Below are 24,080 nucleotides of genomic sequence, written 5' to 3'. Positions count from 1 at the left end.
CTGAATGTATCATTTATATTATCTTATTTTATCTATAAATTAACCTTTAATTTTATTTTTTAAATTGTACTTATCTTACCTTATCATAACTTATTCAATCAGAAATAAATTAAAGTATGGCGATAATTAAGGAGAAGTAGTAACCTTAGTACCTATAAATAAAACTCCACTATCTGTCAACACATCTTATAAAAAGCTCTAATTCATTTCTTTAATAAACAATTAAAACAAATCATATATTAATAAAAGAAAAAAAAAATTACCTAAATACCACGTTATATTCTCATACATAAATCAATAAATGTGAGGATATATATTTTTATTTTCTCTTTTAAATAGATATGTTCATGCATTGACATGTACATACTAGTGGGATTATACAATAGGAGTAAGGCCAAAATAATTCATTTCAGTAATAATGAAGAAATGTCGTAGAGAATCAGTAAAAATAATTGCAATTTAGCAAAATTAATTTCGGTTCATTAAAACAATTTTAATTTAGCAAGGTGAAGTAAACGGGGCATAACAATAATAATATCAAGTCACCTATATAAACCCAATAAACCCCATCTTCTTCCATCCTCCAAAACTTCCAACCCAGAAAACAAATCCCAGTTCAAAAAAATTCCTCAAAAATGTCATCCCAATTCATCGAAAAACACCGTGAAAACGCCGAAATATACACCGGTTCAGACCTCTGCAAGCAAAAATCAAAAGAGCTACTACTCGAAATCAACATGCCTAATGGTCTATTACCATTAGATGACATTGAAGAATTTGGCTTTAATCGATCAACCGGGTTCGTGTGGATGACCCAGAAAAAACCGATTCAACACCGGTTCACCAAGATTGGTAAGCAAGTATCGTATGATACTCATGTCTCTGCTTTTGTTGAGAATCGTAAGATGATGAAAGTTCATGGTGTTAAAGCTAAGGAGATCTTGATTTGGATTGCTCTTAATGAGATCGGTATTGATGATCCTAGTTCTGGTAATATTAACTTTGGTACTTATACTGGTATTTCTCGTACTTACCCGATTTCGGCTTTCGAGGTTGAAGAGGATGAGAAGAAATGAAGTGTATCATGTTCGTGTAGCTCATCTTGTAGCGAGATGGGATATGGTACGGTACTAACGGTATATGTCGTGAATGTTTTAACTTTGACGGAACTTGATTTATTTATGTTAATGTATTATTTGCGGCTTGTTTAACATATGAAAAATCGGGCCATTGCTTTGAAATCAATGTATTAGATGATTAGTAGATGTGTTTGTCTACTATTCCACGGAAATATAGGTGTAAGCTATAATGCATGCTTCCATGTCTATGAAATGGTTGAAATCTGTGATTGAATAATATGAATTATGTTCCATTATTATTTAATTAGTTATTATTGATGGAGTACCTCATCTTTTGTTCCTTGTTTTATAAGTCAAAAGAGATTCAATTTTCTTCCTCTAGGTGCAAAATTGGTAAAACTCTAACCTCGAAAGTCGAATCTTAGAGATTTGGGGTTTGAATCCTACCAAGTGAAGATACTTAGGGTACGGTTTTTCTCATTCATGCCGAATCACTAAATAGATAAACTACCCTTCAAAAAAAAAAAAAAATAAAATAAAAAATAAAGAGAAACTAACGCATATTCATATATATAGTACAAAATATTATTTAATTTTAAGGTCATTTATATATGATTAAAACCCTAAATTTTTAGCCCTAAAGTATTAAATTTTATGAATTTATGTAGTGTTTGATATGAAGAGATTCATACTTTTTATTTTTTTTTATTTACTATCTAATACTACCTCCGTTTCTTTTTAGTTGACACGTATTCCTTTTTAGGAAGTTCCTTTTTAGTTGACACGTTTCCTTTTTGGGTAAATTTTTTGTCTTGCATTTACAAGCTACCCCACTTGCTTTTTTTTATTCTCTATCACTCTCTCTCATCTCCTCAACATATGTGCCTAAATCAAACGCGTCAACTAAATAGAAACGGAGGAATTATGAATTTTCATATAATTTATGTATAAAATTTCTATAAATTAGCCCTATGCTATTGATTTAATAATTTTAGTCAAGGGTTTCCATGTAGCTATTCAATTAAAGGTGTGCTTGCCAGCTTCAGGCGCCGCCAACCCTGGTCAGAGCCTCGAACAAGGAGTATAGATCAAGTATTTGGGCTCACAGTAGAGTCGCCTACCCCAGTCTCCGGCGAGCCTCAAACAAGGAGCATAGAATGAGTATTTGGGCTCACAGTAGATAAGAAGACGAGTGGAAGATAGTTGCATAATAATTATGCTTTACATCAATAAAATTTTATGCTCTGCTAAGAATCACCAGTGGAAGATAATTGCGTAATGATTATGCTTTACATCAATACAAAACAGCCAAATTAACACAGACGGCAACTGACCACCCCATCTCAAAAAAACCTCACTCCCAAAGGCAGTAAAGACCTTGACACTCAAAATATTTGGTTTGTGCTGCATCTTTGGACCGCATCACTAGCCGGGGCAGCATTAGGGACTTTCACAATCGCTAGAGTTTTTTTGTTTTTTTTTTTGACAATGAGTACTAATAAAGAAAAACTGAAAACAAAGACAACCAACAAACTAGACTAAGCAAGAACACTTGCGAGCAAACTTTAAACCTGAGCATTTGATAGCTTAATTGGTGCAGACAATGCAGTTCAAACCAAAACCATAGCACTAATAGCCCATATATGCTGCAGTTTATGCTAAACACTGGAGCATTTGTGAGCAATGAAGCGCAGCATTTGAGATTATAATTTTTCTTTTAATAATATAGCTTTATAATGCTATAAACTGCAATATTTCTATTTTTTACGAGCCTAGTTATACATGGATACACAAATGTACCAACTAATGCAACAACAAACTTTAACGGTATAGCAAAAATACAACGACAAAACTACCAACTGCCACATCAGGAAAAAGCCAGCAATATACCATACTCTCATCCCTAGCTACCATAACTTTACAGTCGCTGCCCAGCAAAAACACTGATACAAGGCTGAAAACCTGAAAATACAAAATGTTGGACATACACTGATCGTTTCCGTCCAATAAATAAACTACAAGCTGATTTATATCTATTTAGGCAGGATTTTATCCGCAAATTCAAGGTAAAAGTAAAAGCAAAATTTAGGTTATTCATACTCATTGTTGATTCCTGATTATAGTCACAAGGACAAATACTTAACCATAAACTCTGTATGGATTAATTAGTTAGTTTTGTCAAACTTAAAAGAAAAATAGCTTACCGTTGCATAGAATGCACAATAACCTCTGCTATTCTTACATGTATTGTAGAGTAAGCAAAACAATCAAAAGAAAATTAAACTAGATCAATCAGGGATGAACAATCATCGCTATAGCTATGATGTTATCCCATCTAGTATGTATACGTACCACAGACCCACATACACTTAGAATAGCGGGAGCCAACATTTACAAGGCAAAAAATTGGCATTGATATGCATACTGAAATCAGAAGGAAAAAAAAAAAAAAAAGAGTGCCTTGCAAATTTTCTTAGCATTCTAAGTACTTGAGTTTGTGAGTGAAATGACTCTACACAGACCTTTGTTACAGAAGAGTGGATCCTTAAACAGGTCCCCTAATTTTGTTTACATACAGGTGCAAATCAATTATCCAAATAATCATATGTGAACGAAGCTTGTCTTCTTCTCATAAGTCGGATTAGAAAACAAAGGTAGAACAAAGCTTGTCTTCTTTCAGTGATTCTACTCTTTTTGTTCATGAGTATTCATAACTACCTTCTTGTTCTACTATGCGAACACAACTCCAATATTCTCCCCATTTATTATGAGGGGAAGGACAAATAATGCACGACACCATTGAACAATCAAATAAAATATAAGACATGGGCACTCCTAAATAGATTTTAAGAAAAGAATGCCAAAGTCGAAAACTTGTTCATCAGATAATCAAAAGTAGAAAGCATGATAATATGCATTGTTAAGATATAAAGATAATAATCCCATAGCTACAACAACAGTACTCCCTCCGTCCCTTAATACAAAACCTCATTTCCTTTTTGGGTAAACCAAATTACAATGCCTCTTTCTATTTAAAGGCTGTATTTTTTGACACTATTACCCTCTTTTTATGAGTTATCTTTTTTCATTTACTTTTTTGTACTTTTAACATCAATCTCCAACACTTTCTCTATCTCTTCAATTATTCCCTACTATTTCTTTCTCTCTATATCTCTCTAACCCCACATGCACATATGTACTTTTAATCACTAGCTGTAAAAAATTTATAACTTTCTTAGTTCTCGTGCAAAAACCAAAAGAGGCTTTGTATTAAGAGACGGAGAGAGTAATCTTTTTAAGAAGACTCGTATATATTAGTTGACTTTTCTGAAACTGGAGTCAATCAAATTATATAAAAATGTAATGACTTTAACTAAAATAATTAACTCAACAATGATCTAGCAAGAGAATTGGCTAAATATACTTGATACGGGACAACCAATCTTACCGCTAACTATACAATTGATTCACATTATGTCATGCAATTAGCACTGTATAGTAGTACAAACTGAATGAAATTTAAATCATAACTAAGGCCAAGAAACTCAAAAGAATCAAGTTTAAGTCCACACACGGTTCGATATCACAAGCACAGAAAGAAGACACATGAATGAAAGGAAAACAACTAAAACAAAACAATAAGGAAAGCAATACATTACTTTTTGTGGTACGTAAACTCCCGCTCCTAGTGAATGATAATAACCATACAACAATCATAGGAAAGCAACTAAAATTACACTATGAAAGCAACTAAAGATAGAAATCCCTTCCCCAACTTAAACTAAATGAAACACAATGTCCTCAGTGTGAAATTACATAATGACAAAAGGAGAGGGAAGAAAAATTTTCTCACTGATTAGGAGCTCAATCGGGAGCAGCATCGTGGTACATGAGGGTCCTCACGAGATGCGGTAGTCGGAGCGTGGCAGATTCATCTCCTCTAACTAAGTGGAGCAAGATCTTACTATAGGACCCTCGATGATTTTTTCGAATTTCAGGAATGTCTCCTTTCAAAAGGAGGTGATAGAAGACAAAATAGCTTATAATGCCTCTTCTATAGTCAAAGATAAGTAGTGGTTGGAGAAGTGGTTCTAGAGTCTCATCGACATTAGTAACATGTGGTGCTTAAGTGCGAGTGATATGTGGTAAAGGTTGAGATCCTAAATGACTTGCATCCATATAGTTTGGTGCAAATGTCCATGAATCATCACAATTTAAATGAGCCTCTGAACGAGAGAGGTAAAATTAGGGTGTTTTTCATTGATCTTTTGAATCCCCCTTTAGACAGCAAACATAACGAAACTCACTCCCTTTTTCTCCAGCATAATCCATTCAAAGCATCTTGTCGCATCTATATCCAACGACTTATGTTTCGAAACCATACTCTTATCATTAATCAATAGTCCAAAATACTTGGTAATGCAAGCGATAAACCCCGATTTCACTAGACTCATCACGAACAATAAGAAAGAAGCGAATCAAGAAAATTTCATAATTGATATGATCGTGCTTCTTTAAATCATCACTCAATAGGAACCATAAGTGTGGAAGATCTTTAGTGCACACTAGACTAATGTCTTTCTTAGGATAGAAAGCACCATTAATTATACGGTGAAGCATCCTCATAGTTGGATTAATAATCGACGATGACTTGCTATGACTAGGTTGCCAATCTTTCCTATTAGTAATTTCAAGCCCAAATTTAGCACCATCAAATAGATCCTCTTTCTTAATCAGTCCATCCGGAAAAGTGTCCGAGTAAATCACTCCATTTTGTTTCCAACAAAAACATCACTCAACCACCGACATTTGTCATGCCACTTCATCAAGTTTATATGTCGTGTACAATTTCGGATAAGATTTCAAATTCTCATGGACTTCAAGAGAAGCTAAAAATTCAAAAGGCTTTATATGTGTACTCGAAGCTTGAGAATTTCTCCCGTGAACAAGAAAATAAGGCCCGTACAATGTTCCCATGTAAACCCAACTTTACAGCATCTTACTTTGAATAGAACAATGTAGGCTTTACGGGATGGGTACGAATGTTGGCTAGTCGGTGTTCATGGGCGGGATTAGGGAAAGAGAGTTGGATTTCGAATTGTGCTAGCTCTAGGAATGGGAATCATATTTGGGAATTGTGACAGTTAAGGGGGTTTGGTGGGAGTATCTTCTTGGAGATTGGCTTATATTGTGGTATTGGTTTAGTGGCATTTCGCATAGGATTAGTTCTCCTACAGCAATTACGATTGAAAATAACAAAAAGAACAATTGCAAAACTTCACCGATTATGGTCGCAAACCAGAACATCATAAGAAAATTAATCAAACCGATTCTAACAATGCACAACAAAAATCATCCAAGATGCAATCAAGAACAAATGTTTTAGAAGAACAACCAAGCAAAGGCATAACAAGTCTTAGAAAAATCACAATTCACGAATAGGGTGAAAGGTGTTGAAGTAATTTGATCACAAAACCTCTATTCAAGGCAAATTTTTACAAAATACATCTGAGTCAACCAATCAAATCCATCTGACTACTAATCATCCCTAACAGTCGTTAACCAAAGCAAACCACAAGTGTATATGGAATTCATGACTAGTGCTTACACACTCTTCACTCATTCTTGTGGAGGATATAAAATAGACCCAATTTCTCTATATCCAACCCCTTATGTGAACAATGTCCTCCCAAACACACACTTGTGTGTTAAAAAAAACAAGTACTCAACCTAATAGTCAACTCGGAATATGCCTAATCATTCTTTGCATTGATAAACAACAAATTTCACATTCATATAACTCTATGCACAAAGGTCAAAAGGTCTTCAAAGTTTGTAATGTAAGGCTAGGGTTAAAGGTAGGATAAATTTCGGAAAATGTGAGGGTTAAGCTATGCTTTAGGAAGCCAAAATCCTAATAAATAATACCAAAGTCAAAAAAATAAATACTACCAAAACATCACCAACACAACTAAACTCTACCAAAAGTCACCAAAACAAAATGATTCCCACCAATTTTTTGTAGCTCACGTATTATCACTCAAAAAAATTTACATACAATGAACACTAGAGTGACATAAATTTTTAAATTTAATTCAAAACCAACTTGAATTTTTTATTGTAGATAAATAATTCTGAGCGATAATATGTGAGCTACAAAAAATTGGTGAAATTTTTTTTTTTTTTTTTGATGAATTTTGGTACAGTTTAGTTGTGTTGGATATGTTTTGGTCAGTACCTATTTTTTGACCTTGGTATTATTTATTAGGATTTTGGCTTCCTAAAGCATAGCTTAACCCTCACATTTTCCCAAATTTATCCTACCTTTAACCCTAGCCTTACATTACAAACTTTGAAGACTTTTCGACCTTTGTGCATAGAGTTATATGAATGTGAAATTAGTTGTTTATCAATGCAAATAATTATTTGACATATTCCAAGTCAACTAGTAGGTTGAGTGCTTGTTTTTTTAAACACACGAGTGTTGTGAGTTTGAGAGCGCATTGTTCACATGGGTTGGATAAAGAGAAATTGGGTCTATTTTATATCCTCCACAAGAATGAGTGAAGAGTGTGTGAGCAGTAGTCATGAATTCCATATACACTTGTGGTTTGCTTTGTTTAACGATTGTTAGGGATGATTAGTAGTCGATGGATTTGATTGGTTGACTCAGATGTATTTTGTAAAAATTTGCCTTGAATAGAGGTTTTGTGATCGAATAACTTCAATACCTTTCACCCTATTCGTGAATTGTGATTTTTCTAAGACTTGTTATGCCTTTGCTTGGTTGTTCTTTAAAAATATTTGTTCTTGATTACATCTTGGATGATTTTTGTTGTGCATTGTTGGAATCGGTTTGATTAATTTTCTTGTGATGTTCTGGTTTACAACCATAATCGGTAAAGTTTTGCAATTGCTCTTGTTGTTATTTTCAATCATGAATACTAGCAGAAAAACTAATCCTAAGCGAAATGCCACTAAACCAATACCACAATATAAGCCAATCTCCAAGAAGATACTCCCACCAAACCCCCTTAACTGTCACAATTCCCAAATATGATTCCCATTCCTATACTTAGCACAATTCGAAATCCAACTCTCTTTCCCTAATCCCGCCCATGAACGCCGACTAGCCAACATTCTTACCCATCCCGTAAAGCCAACATTGTTCTATTCAAAGAAAGATGCTAGAAAGTTGGGTTTACATGGGAGTATTGTATGGGCCTTATCTTCTTGTTCATGGGAAAAATTCCTAAGCTTCGAGTACACAAATGAAGACTTGTGAATTTTGGCTTCTTTTGAAGTCCATGGGAATTTGAAATCTTATTCGAAATTGTATATGACATATCAACTTGATAGAGTGGCACGACAAATGTCGGCGGTTGAGTGATGTTTTTAATCGAAAACAAAAAGGTGTGATTCAACCGCCGGACAATTTGGACACTTTTCTAGATGGACTGATTAAGAAAGAAGATCCATTTGATGTTGTTGAATTTTGGCTTGAAATTACTAATATGGAAGATTGGTAACCTAGTCATAGCAAGTCATCGTCCATTATTAATATAACCATAAGGATGTTTCGCCTTTTAATTAAGGGTGCTTTCTATTCTAAGAAAGACATGAGTCAAGTGTGCACTCAAGATCTCCGACACTAATGGTTCCTATCGAGTGATGATCTAGAGAAGCACAGGCATATCGATTATGGAAGTTTCTTGATACGCTCTATTCTTAATGTTCATGATGAGTCTAGTGAAATCCATTATAGGTAGTTTATCGCTTTCATTATCAAGTCCTTTATACTATTGACTAATGATAAGACTCTAGTTTCGAAACATAAGTCGTTGGATAATGGATTAAGTTGGAGAAAAAGGGGAGTGAGACTCGTTATGTTTGGTGTTTAAAGGTGGATTCGAAAGGACAAAGAAACACACGCTAATTTTACCTCTCTTGTGTCGAGGCTCATTTAAACTATATGTATGCTAATCATGGACATTTGCAATAAACTATATGTATGCTAATCATATAGGATCTCAACCTTTTACCACAGATCATCGACACCCAAGCACCACATGTTACTAATGTCGACGAGAGAGACTCTGGAACCACTTCTCCAACCACTACTACTGTTTCTTTGACTATAAAGGAGGCATTACAAGCTATTTTATCTTCTTTCACCTCCTTTCAAAAGGAGACATCCTAGAAATGTAGGGTCCTATAGTAAGAGCCTACGCCACTTAGTTAGAGGAAATGAATCCGACTACTGCATCTCGTGAGGGCCCTCATGTTACTACCGTGATGCTTCTCCTGCTTCAGCTCCTAATCAGTGAGCAAATTTTCTTCCCTTTTCTTTTGTCTTTATGTAATTTCACGGTGAGGACAGTATGTTTCATTCAGTTTAACTTGGGGGAGGGATGTCTATCTTTAACTGCTTTCATAGTGTAGTTTTAGTTGCTTTCCTACGATTGTTGTATGGTTAATATCATTCACTAGGAGCGGGAGTTTACGTACCACAAAAAATAATGTATTGCTTTCCTAGTTTAGTTATTTTGTTTTAGTCATTTTTCTTTCATTCATGTGTCATCTTTCTATGCTTGTGATATCGAAACGTGTGCGGACTTAAACTTTATTATTTTGAGTATCTTGACCTTATGATTTCAAAATTAATCGGTTTGTGCTATACAATGCTAACTGCTTGACATTATGTGAATCAATTGAATGGTTAGCTATAAGATTGGTTGTCTCGTATCAAGTATAGCTAGCCAATCCTCTTGCTAGATCACCCTACTTTGTATTTGTGTGACTAATATAATCAGTTATTTGAGTAACTATGGTTTGAGATCTATTAGTAATTAGATTATCACTTATGCATGTTGCTATGAAAAAAGTCATTTTCTCTAGGTAGCTTTCAAATGATATTTAGATACATTAGTTCTCTTCTTGCTGTTTGCCGACTAATTGATATCTAGCCACATTACAAGCCTCTGTAGCCCCATTGGTTACCATTCCCAAGTCTAGCTTGGGGGACTCATTGATAATGTGTCAGGTTTCAATATATGTGAACCATAGTCAACTGAGTTTGTTGGGGTTGTATCCAAAGTTACGAAGTGTTGCTATGAAAAAAAAAATTGAAAGTCGAAAAAAAAAAGAGAAAAAACAGCTTGTTTATAAATTCATTGAAAAAAAAAAGGAAAAAAAAAAGCTAATAAACTAAAAAAAGGGGAAAAAAAAAAGAAAAAAAAAAAGGAGAAGAAATTCATGAATAGTGTGTAGTTGTTTTTGATCTTTACTTCCATAGTATTTTTTAAGACCATTTGCAAGGTAAAGTGGAATAGCAAAGACCATTTCGATCTTTTGCATTTAGTTATGTTCGTATTTATGCTTCCCAAGTTAGCTTTTCGTTCACATCTTCCTAAATATTATCCTACCTTTTCACCTTAAGCCCATTACATCTTCGTATTTTGAAATAGTTTACAATAAGTGGCAAAAAACTAATAGAACATGTCCTAACAACAGACACTATGCACTTTTGGTATAACTATTGATTCATCAATAAAAACTGAACTCTGCATGTTAACCCATATAATCTTGAGCAAACAATGAAATTGGCAGGCAGATTGAAGAAAAAAATCGGGTTAGGGCGGAGTGGGAGGTTCAAGATTTGGGTTAGTACTAAATTCTCCTAACAAACTAAGTGGGAATAGTAAAGGAGTGGGTTTGGGCTTAATTTAGATTTATGGAGTGCCAAGCAAGGTTGGCCCATCAATTGTTGAGCCCATGGCGTTCTGTTAAAAACTCTAAATTCTGGACGATCTTGCTCTAGTACATTAAGTAGAAGAATGGAGAAACAAGACGCTTAACAGAATTGGAGCTTAGAGTACGAAGAGCAAAAGGATTATGTTCCCAATGTGATGAGCGCTGGGGAGTGTGCCATTGCCATTGGTGTACGCACAAGGAACTGGCAGCGGAAGATGATCAAAGCGGTGACGAGGACGGTGGATTTATGGCAGATGGGACAGCAGTGAGAAGTTTCTTATGTTCAATGGTGGATGGATCTACCACAAAAATGATGAAATATATCATCTCTATGACGGCAGTGGAAAAAGCGGCATTTCTTGTGTGACTTAAGGGAATGGAGCTATTGTCAAAGGAAGTGGAGTGTGTGTAGGGCTAAATGTAAATATTGATGGTGGTGTGATGATTGTGGAAGATTTCTTTCCTCTACAAACGCCGATCTAGTTTTGGGAATTCAATGGTAGGAGAAGTAGGGAATGGTAGCCACCAACTCGAAGACTCGAGAAATGAAATTCACCTTTGGCGGATAGACTTTGGAGGCGATATGGGTAGACAAACAGGGCGTGCCACAACGCTCCTCTAAGTTCCACCTTTAGGACAAGGTGAGTTTTCAGGGCGGGGTGATGTGATATACTCACATGGGGTACTCAAACCACCACTAAGAGGGTGCGTGAGGAGGATGAAAGGCAAACAGAAGTGTGTCCAAAGGGAAGGGAGCAGGCAGCAGTCACCAAATGCCACCAGTGCAAAAGCAGACAAAATGAATTTAATAACCCACCATGGCATTAAGCAACTGAACAAGGGGACAAGCTAATTCTCTAATGAAGAAGACAAATCTAATTAATTCTAGGTTATTGTATGCAACGAACTAGCGTGGTGTTGATAAATAAAATGGACGGAAGGTTGATTTGGATAAATAAAGCTCGAAGCTTTCGTACAATCGTTAATGGCTTTAGGCCATTACTCTCCAAGACTCTCTAAACTTAATACTTTCTGCCTGCCTTCTCTATCCTAAACTACTACTATTTATACTACTACTGCAAAGCATAAGATGGCAACAATGCCTTAATTATTACTAGTACTACTCTTGTCTTCTTCCTACTTTTGCACACTACAAACAAATGGCCTAAGGAGGCCTGTCTGCCCTGCTGCTCCTCTGCCCTCTGTCTCTCCCTGCTTGCTGTTGTTGCTTGTCTCTGTTGTTGTTGTTGGTCTGCCCCTGCTGCTTGCTGTAGGTAGGTGTCACGGGTGGTGGTGGGAGTGGGTTCATTGCAATACTCCCCCCCAAAACAGCCACCTTGTCCTCAAGGTGGAAAGCTGAATTTTGCGCTTGGAATGTGTTTGAACGAGCAAGTGTATGATCACCCGTAATCTCAATCAACTTCCCTTCCACAGTAAAACGCATTTCTTGTAGCTTCCAGTTGGTCGTCACCGGGCCTAATTTTTCCAGCCACTGTACACCTAGAATGATGTCGGAACTCCCCAAGGGAAGAGGCAAAAAATCCTCTTCTATCACCAACTCGTCATTGAGCTTCACTCGTACTCCACAACATTGTCCTCTCCCCTCTATGATTTCACCGTTCCCAAGTAAAACTCCAAAATTATCATCACCAGTAATTGCTATCCCAAGCCTTTCGACCAATTGAAGCGAAATCAAGTTGTTAGTGGCGCCGGAATCAAACATTATCACCACTGACTTCCCTTGAACCTCTCCTGTAACTTTCATTACATTCGGGTGGTTCAACCCTACCATCGAATTGAAGGAACCATTGACCGGAACGTACTCTGCCATACCCGCTGGAATCTCCATTGCTGTAAACTCTCCTTCGCCATCCTCGTAATCCTCTTCTACCAATAAAACACTCAGCCCTTTCGCGGTGCAAACGTGGGTAGGTCCGGTCCAACGACCGTCGCATTTGAAGCATAATCCCTTATCTTTCTTGTCTTGCAATTCCTTCTCCGTTAGCCGTCGTACCTCGCCATTGAATCGGGAGTGGCCGGAGTTGGTCCGTGCTTGGGCAGAGTAGGGTGGGTTGTTTGCGGAGGCGATGGATGACTGGGGTGTTTGATAGGGATTTGGATAGGTTCGGTGTGGGTTGTGAGATTGGGTTTGATAATTAATTGAGGGAGTAGAGCTGTAGGGGTTATAAGGTTGGCTATTTATGGGGTTATAAGGTTGGCTATTTTGGGTATTTGATTGGGCCGGCCCAGTTTCTAGGATAGTAGTAGAGGGATTTCTATTAAAATAGGAGTAGGGCTCAGGTCTAGAAGTTACCCCACCCGTCTTTCTTCCCCCTACGACCCGGTTGCGTTCTTCGACCCGAACCGCTAAGTTCATGGCATCTTCCAAGGTAAATGGATTTAGAACTCGGATCTCCGTCATAATCTCCTCCTTCAACCCCTTGATGAACTGACCTTTCATCACGCTCTCTGGAACGTCGGTAAGCGGCGATGCTCTCTCTATGAACGCCTTCCGGTACTCCACCACGGTGGTGGTTTGCTTCACCGAAAGCCACTGCTCGTGGAGGGTTCCAGCATCGACGGGTCTGAATTGAGTGAGAATACGCAGCTTCATATCCTCCCAATTAACCACCGGCCGGCGGCGGAATTCCCACTGGTGCCACCTCAGTGCGTCACCCTCCATCGCCACCACTGCCGCTTGTAGCTTCTCCTCCTCCGAAAGCCTATAAAATTGGAAATATTGTTCTCCTCGTAAGATCCACCCATCCGGGTCGGATCCGTCAAACGTGGGTAAGTCGAGTTTTCTAAATTTCCAGCGGTTGGCTTGGTGGTTGTTGTGGGGTTGGTAGTCGGTGTACCCATTGTGGTGTGGGTTGTGATGCGGCTGGAAACCTGCTCCGGGTTCCCAATTCCCGAAACGGAGCCCGTTGAAGTCCCCTGCTCCAACCGGCGGTTCGTTGAAGCTACCTGCACCCAGCGGCGGTGCATTAAAGCCACCAGCACTGAACGGCGGCGGCTGCGGCTGCTCACTGAAGATCGCCGTGTTCCACGGCTGCTCAACCTCTTCCTCCCCTGTCGCTGGTGGCCCCGGTTGCTTACTAAGAGCCTCGATGGCCCTTCGAATGTCTTCCATCATTCTGTCCTGTCTGCTTGTTGTCATGGAAATTTGTTGGGTTACCTCGTTTCGAAAACGATCCAGTCTTCCTTCTAAACCTTGTCTGACTTTATCAATGGTCTCTTCCTGCTTCTTTAACAGAGTTTGCTGGAGTGAGTTTTCTCCCTCTCCTAGCTTCTCGAAAATTTCTTCCACTCGTTCCTCTAACGCGGCTACTCGTTCAACGGAGACTGTCGGGGCTGTCGGAGCCATGGTTGCTCTGATACCAAGTGTAATGGACTGAGTTCGGTCACCCAGTGATTTCAGATTTTAAACAGCAAATTAATAAAGGTGAAAGCTTTAAATTGATTAATAATAGTAAAAGGGTTACAAACGATAATTTAATAGCTTAAGGCTATCAATCTTCAAAAGTGAGTTTAGCTCACAACTCTCCAAAATGGCTTTAGGCCATAACTCTCTAAAGGGTTCATACCAAATTTCTGCCTATCTATTTCCTTCCCTTCCCTCTTTATTTATATTAAGGACTATTAACCCTAATAAACTCATGAAACTAGAATACCTATACTACCCCTCCAAGTTAGTCTATTACAATACCGGCCCCCTAAAGTTCCACCTTGTCCTCAAGGTGGTTTATGATCGGCACTTGAATGCCGGCCTTGGCAAGTAAGATCACTATTCCAGCTCTTGAATAGGCCAAGGATAAGAGTGGACTGCATTGAGGATCGTTGTTCCTTGTTGGACAAGAGCCGTAACATAGCAGGAAAATGTAGCAACATGCCACGGGAAGAAATTGAATTTTGGGTAGAGTAAGTGGTGCATGCCTTGAAACAGTAATTGTGCAAGTAGGGGAGAATTAAAGTGTAGCTTGGTAGGAAATGAAAAATGATAGGCTTAAAATGTGGGAATAGTTCATAAAAGTGCTGATTGATAAAGGATTGCAAAGTAGAGATGGGCCATATTATCATGGGCTTAAGTAAAGGCCTTAATTCATATAGTGAGCTATTGTTAAACTCATTAGGGTATTTGAAGAACACTGCCACATAATTTGAATTGGCTGAGTAGATATCACGTGTTCTCCCTACACCAGCAGGGTCAGCACTTTCATCACCCCTTGCCATGTCATCAACACTCACATTTACGATTTTACCCTTACTAGAGTCTTCTACTGATGGCTTCCTCTCCAAGCTAGCACGTGAATCAACAAGGCCTCTTCCATTAATTTCTCTTTCTGGATATTTCTGAAACCCTCTAAGCAGCTGCCACCCTTCATAATCTCCACCATCAGTTCCACCGCCGACACAAGCACGTGGTACTATTCCGACCAAGACACCACTGCCGATAAAGCCATCACAAAAGTCACCGCCCCTTCTTGCCACCCTCCATGGTGGCGACTCGATTTTTCCGGCATTCTCGCCTCCACCCCCGCAGCTTCTGCCATCACTCCTGCACCTTCCATCACCCTTTTCTCCGGCGAACCAACAACCTGGACCACCACCAGATCCACACGCACCAGGCCCTCCTTTCACAAAGCCACCTCTATCCCTGTTGAGGCCACCGCTTGTGGTGGTCTTACAACCACGTTCACCTTTTCCGGCCATACGTCCTGGACCACCACCGGCCCAACTACCATCGGCTCCACCTTTCTCAAAAACTGATCCTAACCAGCCACCACAAAAGATACTAGCCTTGTCCCCTCGTATAGTATCGAGAACACCCCCAATGACACAAGTTTCGCCACCAATTTCGCTATCGGAGCCGCAGCTACCAGCACCACCACACCCGAAAAATCTGGTTGGTTTCCCTGCGACACTACCAAGACCACCTTTTAGTCCATAATCCTCAAATGGGTTGAGCGCACCCTCTACAAAACCTTCAGGCCCACCAACAACACCACCTCCGCCGGTATAACCACTACCGAAATCTCCCTGCCTTCCACTTTTCCTTGCAACAACTCCGACTCCGTTAACCGACTCGTCGTTCAGGTCTAAGACCTTATCTACGCAATTCAACTCACCGCCAAGGTTTTCCGAACTACCAACGGTTACACCCCCTACAAAAATTCCCTTATCATCCTCTAATCTAGAATGTACCTGCTCCTCCACTTCATTATCTGGGTTTTCAGTTTCACCTTCCAATTTTGCTTGAGAATCTCCTTCCTTCCTATTCATTAGAGAAGAAGCTTTGTTAGCGATTTTATCCAAATTTCTTTGAACATTTTCGATGATTCTCTTCGTGCTTTCCTCTATCTCCTTTGAGAATATCTGAAGTGACACCTTCGTTTCCACTTCGAGTAATTGTGGCAGAACTGGAGTTGGTTGCTTAAGCCAGGGCGTAGATGACGAGCCGAAACGACTCGCCAACACTTTCTTCAGAACCCACCATTCCCGTATTGGTAGCCACCTGTGCTCACATTCAAACCACTCCAACGCTTCGCCGCTAAGCCCTATAATGGCAGCCTTCAATTTCACCTCCTCGTCAAACTGGAAAATTTGGAAAGTGTCTTCTAGTTGAAGTACCCAATTATCCAGATTCCTACCATTAAACTCAGAAAGTTGAAGCTCACGTCGGACTCTTCGTTCGTCATTCAGATCTGAAATTCCACGCTCTCTCTTCCTGGAAATGTATGTGAATCCCTCCTGGATCCAATTTCGCATAAGTTCTGATGCCCCTCTTTCAGCAACAACAAACACCATTTTTTTTTTTTTTTTGTAGTGGTGGTTTCCGGCACCGGACAGCCAGGAACACCGCTCTGATACCAAGTGTAACGAACTAGCGTGGTGTTGATAAATAAAATGGACGGAAGGTTGATTTGGATAAATAAAGCTCGAAGCTTTCGTACAATCGTTAATGGCTTTAGGCCACTACTCTCCAAGACTCTCTAAACTTAATACTTTCTGCCTGCCTTCTCTATCCTAAACTACTACTATTTATACTACTACTGCAAAGCATAAGATGGCAACAATGCCTTAATTATTACTAGTACTACTCTTGTCTTCTTCCTACTTTTGCACACTACAAACAAATGGCCTAAGGAGGCCTGTCTGCCCTGCTGCTCCTCTGCCCTCTGTCTCTCCCTGCTTGCTGTTGTTGCTTGTCTCTGTTGTTGTTGTTGGTCTGCCCCTGCTGCTTGCTGTAGGTAGGTGTCACGGGTGGTGGTGGGAGTGGGTTCATTGCATTGTAATTGCTTGAGTATATATAGCCAATAGAGCAGTAGAAGCATGTTATGTGAATTTGAATGAAGTTTAGTTGAGACTGAAAACCTAAAGTTATCACTTTTGTATCCAAATTTCTGCCATTATTGATCAAAGACTTAAGGTTTTATCTTTAAAATTTCTTGTTCAATAAAACTTATAATCTGAAAATCCTAGTCTTTTACACACTATAAAACACATTAAAGTTCCTTTAATTAAAAGGAGACTGCCCTAAACAATGACAAAAATCTGAAATCATTAAGTAGATCTTGTTGTCTTACAACCAACTTTAAATAAAAGAGAAGGGTGACATGACAAATACCTCGATTATCTTCCCGAATTGAGAAAACTCTTCATTTAGCAACTTTTTCAACTCTGAAAAAACACAATACAGAAGAATTAAAAGCATAAGCAAGCTGAAGAGTAGAGAAAAGTGAAGAGATTAAGGTAAAACTGAAATACCATTGAGTTTGATTCTTTTCGTTGAGTTTGTTGATGTAGATAGTTTGTAGGAAGAACACCACTTCCAGTGTTTGTGACTTCTGTCGTGGCCATACCACTTTGAGCTTGTTCTGTTAATGTGATTACATTCATGAGACAATATTATAGCCTCTACGCAGACTAACATAGAAATGAATTTGGGAAGACAGAGAGTTAACATCCCTTATCTCTTGATTAGGAAAAGGTAGCTCAGGAAAGAAGGGATCGAATTTAAGAGAGCAGGAAGCCAAGAAGGTGAAAGAGGAGCAAAGGCGGTAACTAGGGTTTTCCTGAGAAAGAGAGGAAGCAAATTCTCTATTTCAGTTAATTCAAATGTTGCGGTCATAGGAAAATTGGAGCATTTTACTCAAATGCTAAGAATTTTTTCATTCAGAGCATTTGAGAAACTTTTTTTTTAGTCTGTATTATTAAAGGAAATTTTGTCAGAAACCACCCGTTAAAAACACTTTTTTGTCAAAAACCACCCGAAAAAAATTTTGTTGTCTGGAACCACCCAATTTTAAAAATTAGTTGTCAAACGCCACTAGAGTCTATTTTCCGGCATTGACTCAGACTTCCGGCGTTGACCCTTCCCCAATTCCCCCCTTCTAGGCTTCTATTTCCCCTGTCTTTCTTCTCTCCTCTTCTCCTTCGTATCTGCTGGTCTCCTTCTTTTCTCTTCTCCTTCCATTTCTCTTTCCTCTTCTTCATTATCTGCTGCTCTTCTCCTTCTTCTTTCTCTCTTTTCTTTCCTCTTCTCCTTCTCTTTTTCTCTTCTCTTTCCTCTTCTCCCTCCCTTTCTCTTTTCTCTATTCTATGTCGCTGGCAAAGGGGTTGGGTCACAACGCCAATTCGGTCCTCTTTTTCGCCGGCGTCGCGTGGAGGTACGGTGGTCGACACGAAATTGATGGTTATTCAGGTCAAATTCGACCATGAAAACTCTAGTTTTCATGGTCGAATTTGACCATATTAAACCAAATTCGAGGTGACATTCAAAGCCAAATTCGATTATAGTTATGTTTTCTTGTTTTTAATTTTTCTTTAAAAAAAATTTTTGTTAAGTTTTGGGTTGTGGTTGTGGTTTTGGGCGGTTGTGGTGGGTGGTTTTTGGTGGGTAGTTGGTCGGAATAGGTAGGGTTAGGGTGGTAGTTCTGGGTTTTGTTTGTGTGGGTTTAGGTGATACATCTGGGTTAGGGTGGATGGGTTCGGATTGGGTTAGGGTTAGGTTGGTTAAGGTGATGGTTCTGGTTAGGTGGGTTAAGGTGGTGGTTCTGGTGGGTGGGTTCGGGTTAGGTGGGTTAAGGTGGTGGGTTGGTTAGGGTTAGGAGGGTAAAGGTGGTGGGTAGGTTCGGGAGGGGTGGGTTAAGGTGGCGAGTTAGGGTTAGGTGAGTCTGGTGGGTGGTTTAAGGTGGTGCGATTGGTGGGTTAAGGCAAATGAATTGGTTAAGTGTAGTGGCGGTGGGAGAGCGGTGGTGCGGGGCTTTTTTTTATTTTCTTGGTTGGAGTCAACGCCGGAATTCTGAGTCAATGCCGGAAAATAGACTCTAGTGGCGTTTGACAACTAATTTTTAAAATTGGGTGGTTCCAGACAACAAAAAAAATTTTGGGTGGTTTTTGACAAAAAAGTGTTTTTAACGGGTGGTTTCTGACAAAATTTCCATTATTAAATGCTACATTCTTTTACCCAAATAAAATCGAAAAAAAAAAAATTAAATAAAAATCTGCAGCATTTTTCATGTAGCAAATGAGATTGCCTCTAACTCCCTACACTAATGGTATTCTTCTAAAATATAAATTGAAGGATATACAAAACGCCCTCCACCCTCTCATGCTGTACACTCTAAACTCTAAGGGCATCAAGAAAAGTTGAAAGGTGGTAAGGATAAGAACTTAATACAGAGAGAAGGGAGTGGTTGACTTATCAAAAAGGAATAGAACGAAGTACAAAATCAGATTAAAAAATGGAATGTTGTGGTTCATTTTAAAAAAAAAAAGCATGGAATGTTGTGGTTCATTTAAAAAATAAAAAATAAATAAATAAATAAAGTGCATTATGAATCTAGCAATAAATTGAAGAGATTGAGGGGTGAATTTGATATATTATCAAGCTCACCCTAAACCCAAACAGTTTATTCTATAATACCCAATCAAATACCACTAAAGAAGCTTCCCTTCAACCCTAATACTTCTTTGAAACCTAAATTCATTTTCAAACCCGACATTAAGATAGGTGAAATTTCTGGCATGTATACTTTATAAATTTGAATAAGAGGCTTAGATTGTTGCAATTGAGTCATAGTCATTATGCCATTGGAGTCCATATCCACCTCTATCCACACAATAGTTAATGGAAACTAACTCAAGGGAATTCCCAAACCCCTTCTCCACTAAAGAGACTATCTCATTCCTTTCCAATAGACAGGTGAGACTTGCTCAGTGCAAGATAGTGAATTTTGACAGGTCATGAAAGTAGAAAAAGACCACGTGACACAAGCGGCATTATAAGCTGAGATAGTAAAAATCAAGTATATTTACCATAAGTTCTGATAGAAGCTGCTGCACTGAATCTGATAGTTAAAGTTGTATTGAATTATGTCTTAGTCCCAACAGTGGAACACTAAGCATCCTTCACCAGCTCTAACAGTAATATCTCTCAGAAATCCAGGTTCTCATAGCTGTTTGATTGGTGAAAATAGCTATATTGAAAACAAACACCGTGTTATTAAGAACAGGTGTATAGCTTCACTGCACCATCACCAGCAAAATTAGATTAGACATTGATCTTTTAAGTTCAATACATAAATAAGGAACAGGTGAATCAAACCATGTTATTGACATGAAGCACAGAATCCTTGGTAAGTTGGTATATGTAATGACAAAGGATGAGATGAATCAAATCTTTTTTCTCATCTCACCTCAATCGTAACCCAAAACTGTTTCAGCAATCTTCTTATTTGCAGCCTCCCCTTCTTTAATTATACTAATATGCACGTGCTTCAAGTTTACAAGTGTGGTAGTACAATCATAAAGGGAACACAGAAATTGATTCCATATTGCCAATAGACCATTTTTACCCTTAAGGGTGCTTTTCTGATGCAATGTCAAACCGACGTGCACCAAGAGTCTTAAAGTCCCAAACAATTTCAGATATCTCATTTTGGGGTAGACTTAGACCTTGAGTCTTGATTGACTTAAGCAGTTCTGAAAAGAATTTAGGATCTTGTAATTTGATGTATTCAAGCAACATTTGTTCATGCTCAGGAACCCAAACACGAGGGAATGGAGTATAATCACAGCTGGGGATCAAAGACATGTGAGAAAACTGCACACCTTCAATGGCATCAACAAGACCCAACTTCAAAAGATCTGAGTAATCAGATGCCACATTGTTTCCTTTGCCTCTTAAAGGATGACTGAGGCTTCGGGAAGCTATCTTGTATACCTTGGCACGAGATTTGAGCTTATACCTGGCAGCATATAGCTTGGCTAAAGAGCTGCGGATCACATAAGCACAAAAGCCAACAACTTTTTTACGGTTGTCAGCATATCTATACCAATCAGCCATGGTTTCAAGGAACTTATTCATCTGAGAATTTGTATGAGCTTGGCTGGAATAAAGCATTGGAGTACAGGGCAATGGCTCTGGATCCTTATCACCCTTCAACAGTTCAAGGCGCCTGAATCGTCGAATACATTGTGGCAAGCTAGCAGTAACCGAAAGCAATGTTCCTACACACTTTCTACTAACAGTTTTACCACCTGTACCTGTGTAATGCAATGTTGGGTATACTACACGATGACAAATGACATGGTCAAGAAACAAAATTCCCCTACTTACATGCTCAATCTCCACCTTCGAATAGTCCAAATTTATCCCTAGTTTCCTGCTGCAGAATTCAATTAACTCCTCCCTTATCTTTACAGCATCCTCCCGGGATCCTCGAATGCCTATCAAAAAATGACCACCATATCTTATGTAATCCATTTTTCTTGTTTTTTCCTTCCCACCCGATGGAACAAACTCAGGCCAAGCAGGGTTATGACAACTATCAGTCTTTGAATCCTTCCATATCGAGTCAAGCATAGACGGCCTAAAAAACTCAACTATCTTCTCCTCCATCATATGATCAAGCTCATTTAAACAAACATTGGCAAGCAAAGGACTAAGAATTCCACAATGCCCATAATTCGGCACCTTAGAAGCCTCCTCTGGTGCAAAATTATAGAATGTTCTAAGCCAATAAGGATCCGGTTTTGGCTCATTCGGATTCAAAACCTTCCTACTTTTTTTATCACTCTTTTTCTTCCTCTTCCCCATCCCTCTCTTCCACTTCCGGCCATCATCAGACCCGAAACAACGTTTCGAAATCCCTCTAAAGGCAGAATTAATCAAACCCAACACTCTTTTATCCTTCACAACTTCATCCACACAACTCATCACTAAACCCTTATCAACATTCTCTAAAACCTCACTCAAATCACCTCTCAAATACCAAAGATACCCAGCAAAATTACTCCTAATAGTCCTAATCACAGTATGAGCATTACGCCCGAGGCGAAAACCGTGTGATTTTGACGAAAATCTAGACTCAAATACAGGTTCAAGAATCAACAACAAAGCCTCCTGAACAACACGGTCTTGAAACGGTGGGTTACTAGAACCCAACAGCTTCTTCAACGTTGATTTAGAGGTAAATTCAGTGATGGGTTTTTCAATTGGACTACGAATATACAATTCAGTCTTCATATTCCATTGAAACTGACCTTTAACAACAGCATTACGAAGCGATAGCAGATGATGCAATGTCTGCGAGTGAATGGCGCTGGAAGTAGGAAATGAGCCAGTGAAATGCGCAACAGAGCGCTGGTATGCTAAAACCCAGATATCAAATTTGGAAAGAAAGCCTGTAAGATTGGAGAAAGGCTTTGATTTTGGAGTTGAGAAGGATTTTACCCAGATTTCTGAGCAAATTTGAATTGGGTCTTCTTTCATTAGAGCATATGGGTCTTGCTGATTTTGTTGGGGTTGTGAAGGATGATGATTTTGATAGTGTGGGTTTGGAGAAAGAGAGGAGAGAGAGTGCAGGGATGAGAAGCGTACCAGTAGAGGATTGCTCGGAAGGTGTTTGATGAAAGTCCTCAACGACATGATCGTAGAGGACAAAAGTATAGGACGTTGGAGAAAATTCAAAAGTTTATAATCCCTTCGAGGCTGGCTCAACCCAGCAAGGTGCTGGACCAACACAGGGGTAAGGCGGTCATTTTAACATTAAATGAAAGTATTGTGGTTGTACTGACACCGTTCATACGTATATCTATACAACTGTAAGAGAATTATCTACCCGTTTCATTATGTATATTCTGTTGTTCATCTTCCCCAATTTTATTTGATTTCCCGCTTTATTCTCTCTCTCAATACTTCCTCTTCTAAGCCACCATTGATGGCCTTCCTCTACCACCAAATTCTTGCCCGTTCCCCCTCTCATCAACCTGCTACCCCTCTTTCTTCCCTTTTTCGTTTTTCTTCTTTCCAACCACTCCCCGTTTTCTGGGTTTTCGATCACGGGTGGGATTTTTGAAAATTTCATTATACACCCAGGTGTACCATGAACATTGTACACCCGGTCAAAATACATGAGTATAAAAACGCAGAAAAAACATTGTATACAATTACATAGTACACGAGCAAAAAAATAAAAAATCAAAAATCAAAACGATTCTCCTCTTGATTTTAAAGATTGATTTGTTATTTTTATTTCTTGATTCATTATTTACATTCCATATTATTTTTTATAAACAAAATTTCATTTTTTTCGTTAGGAGAAATAAATTGGGTTTATAGAGTGAAAGACTATGGTAAATTTTGAATTTCAAAGTGATTTGATGTTATTTCGGAGTTGATTTTATCGTTTTGATGAATCATTTAATTGAAAAATCGATGTAATTGACAAATTTGTTGTTGAGAGAAAAGGTATTTTTTAAATATTTTTTGTTATCAATTTTTATATTTTGGTGTTATTTTCTAAGGTTGAAGATGATGTTCTTCCTATTTTGATGAATGTTCTTTTATCATTTTTTTTAATTGCAATGAAGTATGCTTCTTAAGTCTGATCAATATGTTCTTTGAGTCTAAACAATATGTTCTTATCAATACAAACAATGTTTTTTAAGGTAATATATATTAATCATGTTCTTTGGTTATAATAATACAAATTATGTTTTTTGGGTACAATAATACAAATCATGTTCTTTTTACATACATGACATGTTCTTATATTTTGAATTTTGAATTTTGGAAATTTAAGAAAGAAAATTTGAACTATATTTGTGTAAAATAAATTTTAGATAGAGAAATTTATGATACCTGAATATTTTCTGATTCAAATGTAATACTTATTTTGAAATTATTTCACATTAAATTATTGGTAAAACTCAATTCATAATTATGTTTTACTTTTTTGA

General features: G+C 38.3%; 2 protein-coding genes across 4 annotated transcripts; one reads left to right on the top strand and one right to left on the bottom strand.

Moving 5' to 3' along the window:
* Positions 1-635: 635 nt before the first annotated feature.
* On the top strand, positions 636-1,076 carry LOC145610725 (uncharacterized). Its single transcript, XM_081666028.1, has one exon. The coding sequence runs from the start codon at positions 636-638 to the stop codon at positions 1,074-1,076; it is 441 nt and encodes a 146-aa protein (XP_081522154.1).
* A 1,609-nt stretch (positions 1,077-2,685) lies between these two features.
* On the bottom strand, positions 2,686-22,748 carry LOC145611722 (nuclear intron maturase 1, mitochondrial-like). 3 transcript variants are annotated; one of them, XM_081667077.1, is made up of 5 exons: positions 20,534-22,748; positions 20,154-20,363; positions 17,601-17,710; positions 17,461-17,513; positions 2,686-3,041 (listed from the first exon to the last, which is right to left on the bottom strand). In XM_081667077.1, exon 1 carries the CDS (start codon positions 22,609-22,611, stop codon positions 20,695-20,697), a length of 1,917 nt encoding a protein of 638 aa, XP_081523203.1. In that variant the 5' UTR covers positions 22,612-22,748; the 3' UTR covers positions 2,686-3,041; positions 17,461-17,513; positions 17,601-17,710; positions 20,154-20,363; positions 20,534-20,694. The 3 variants fall into 3 exon arrangements, with proteins under 3 accessions (XP_081523203.1, XP_081523204.1, XP_081523205.1); XM_081667078.1 differs by having other exon boundaries at positions 20,154-20,314; XM_081667079.1 differs by lacking the exons at positions 2,686-3,041; positions 17,461-17,513; positions 17,601-17,710 and adding an exon at positions 17,756-17,908.
* Positions 22,749-24,080: the final 1,332 nt, after the last annotated feature.

The sequence above is a fragment of the Chenopodium album genome, chromosome 24 (genome assembly GCF_948465745.1).
Source record: "Chenopodium album chromosome 24, dcCheAlbu1.1, whole genome shotgun sequence".
Classification (NCBI taxonomy): Eukaryota; Viridiplantae; Streptophyta; class Magnoliopsida; order Caryophyllales; family Amaranthaceae; genus Chenopodium; species Chenopodium album.
The sequence above is the reverse complement of the archived record's forward strand: the minus strand, read 5'-3'. Positions and strand labels throughout refer to the sequence as shown.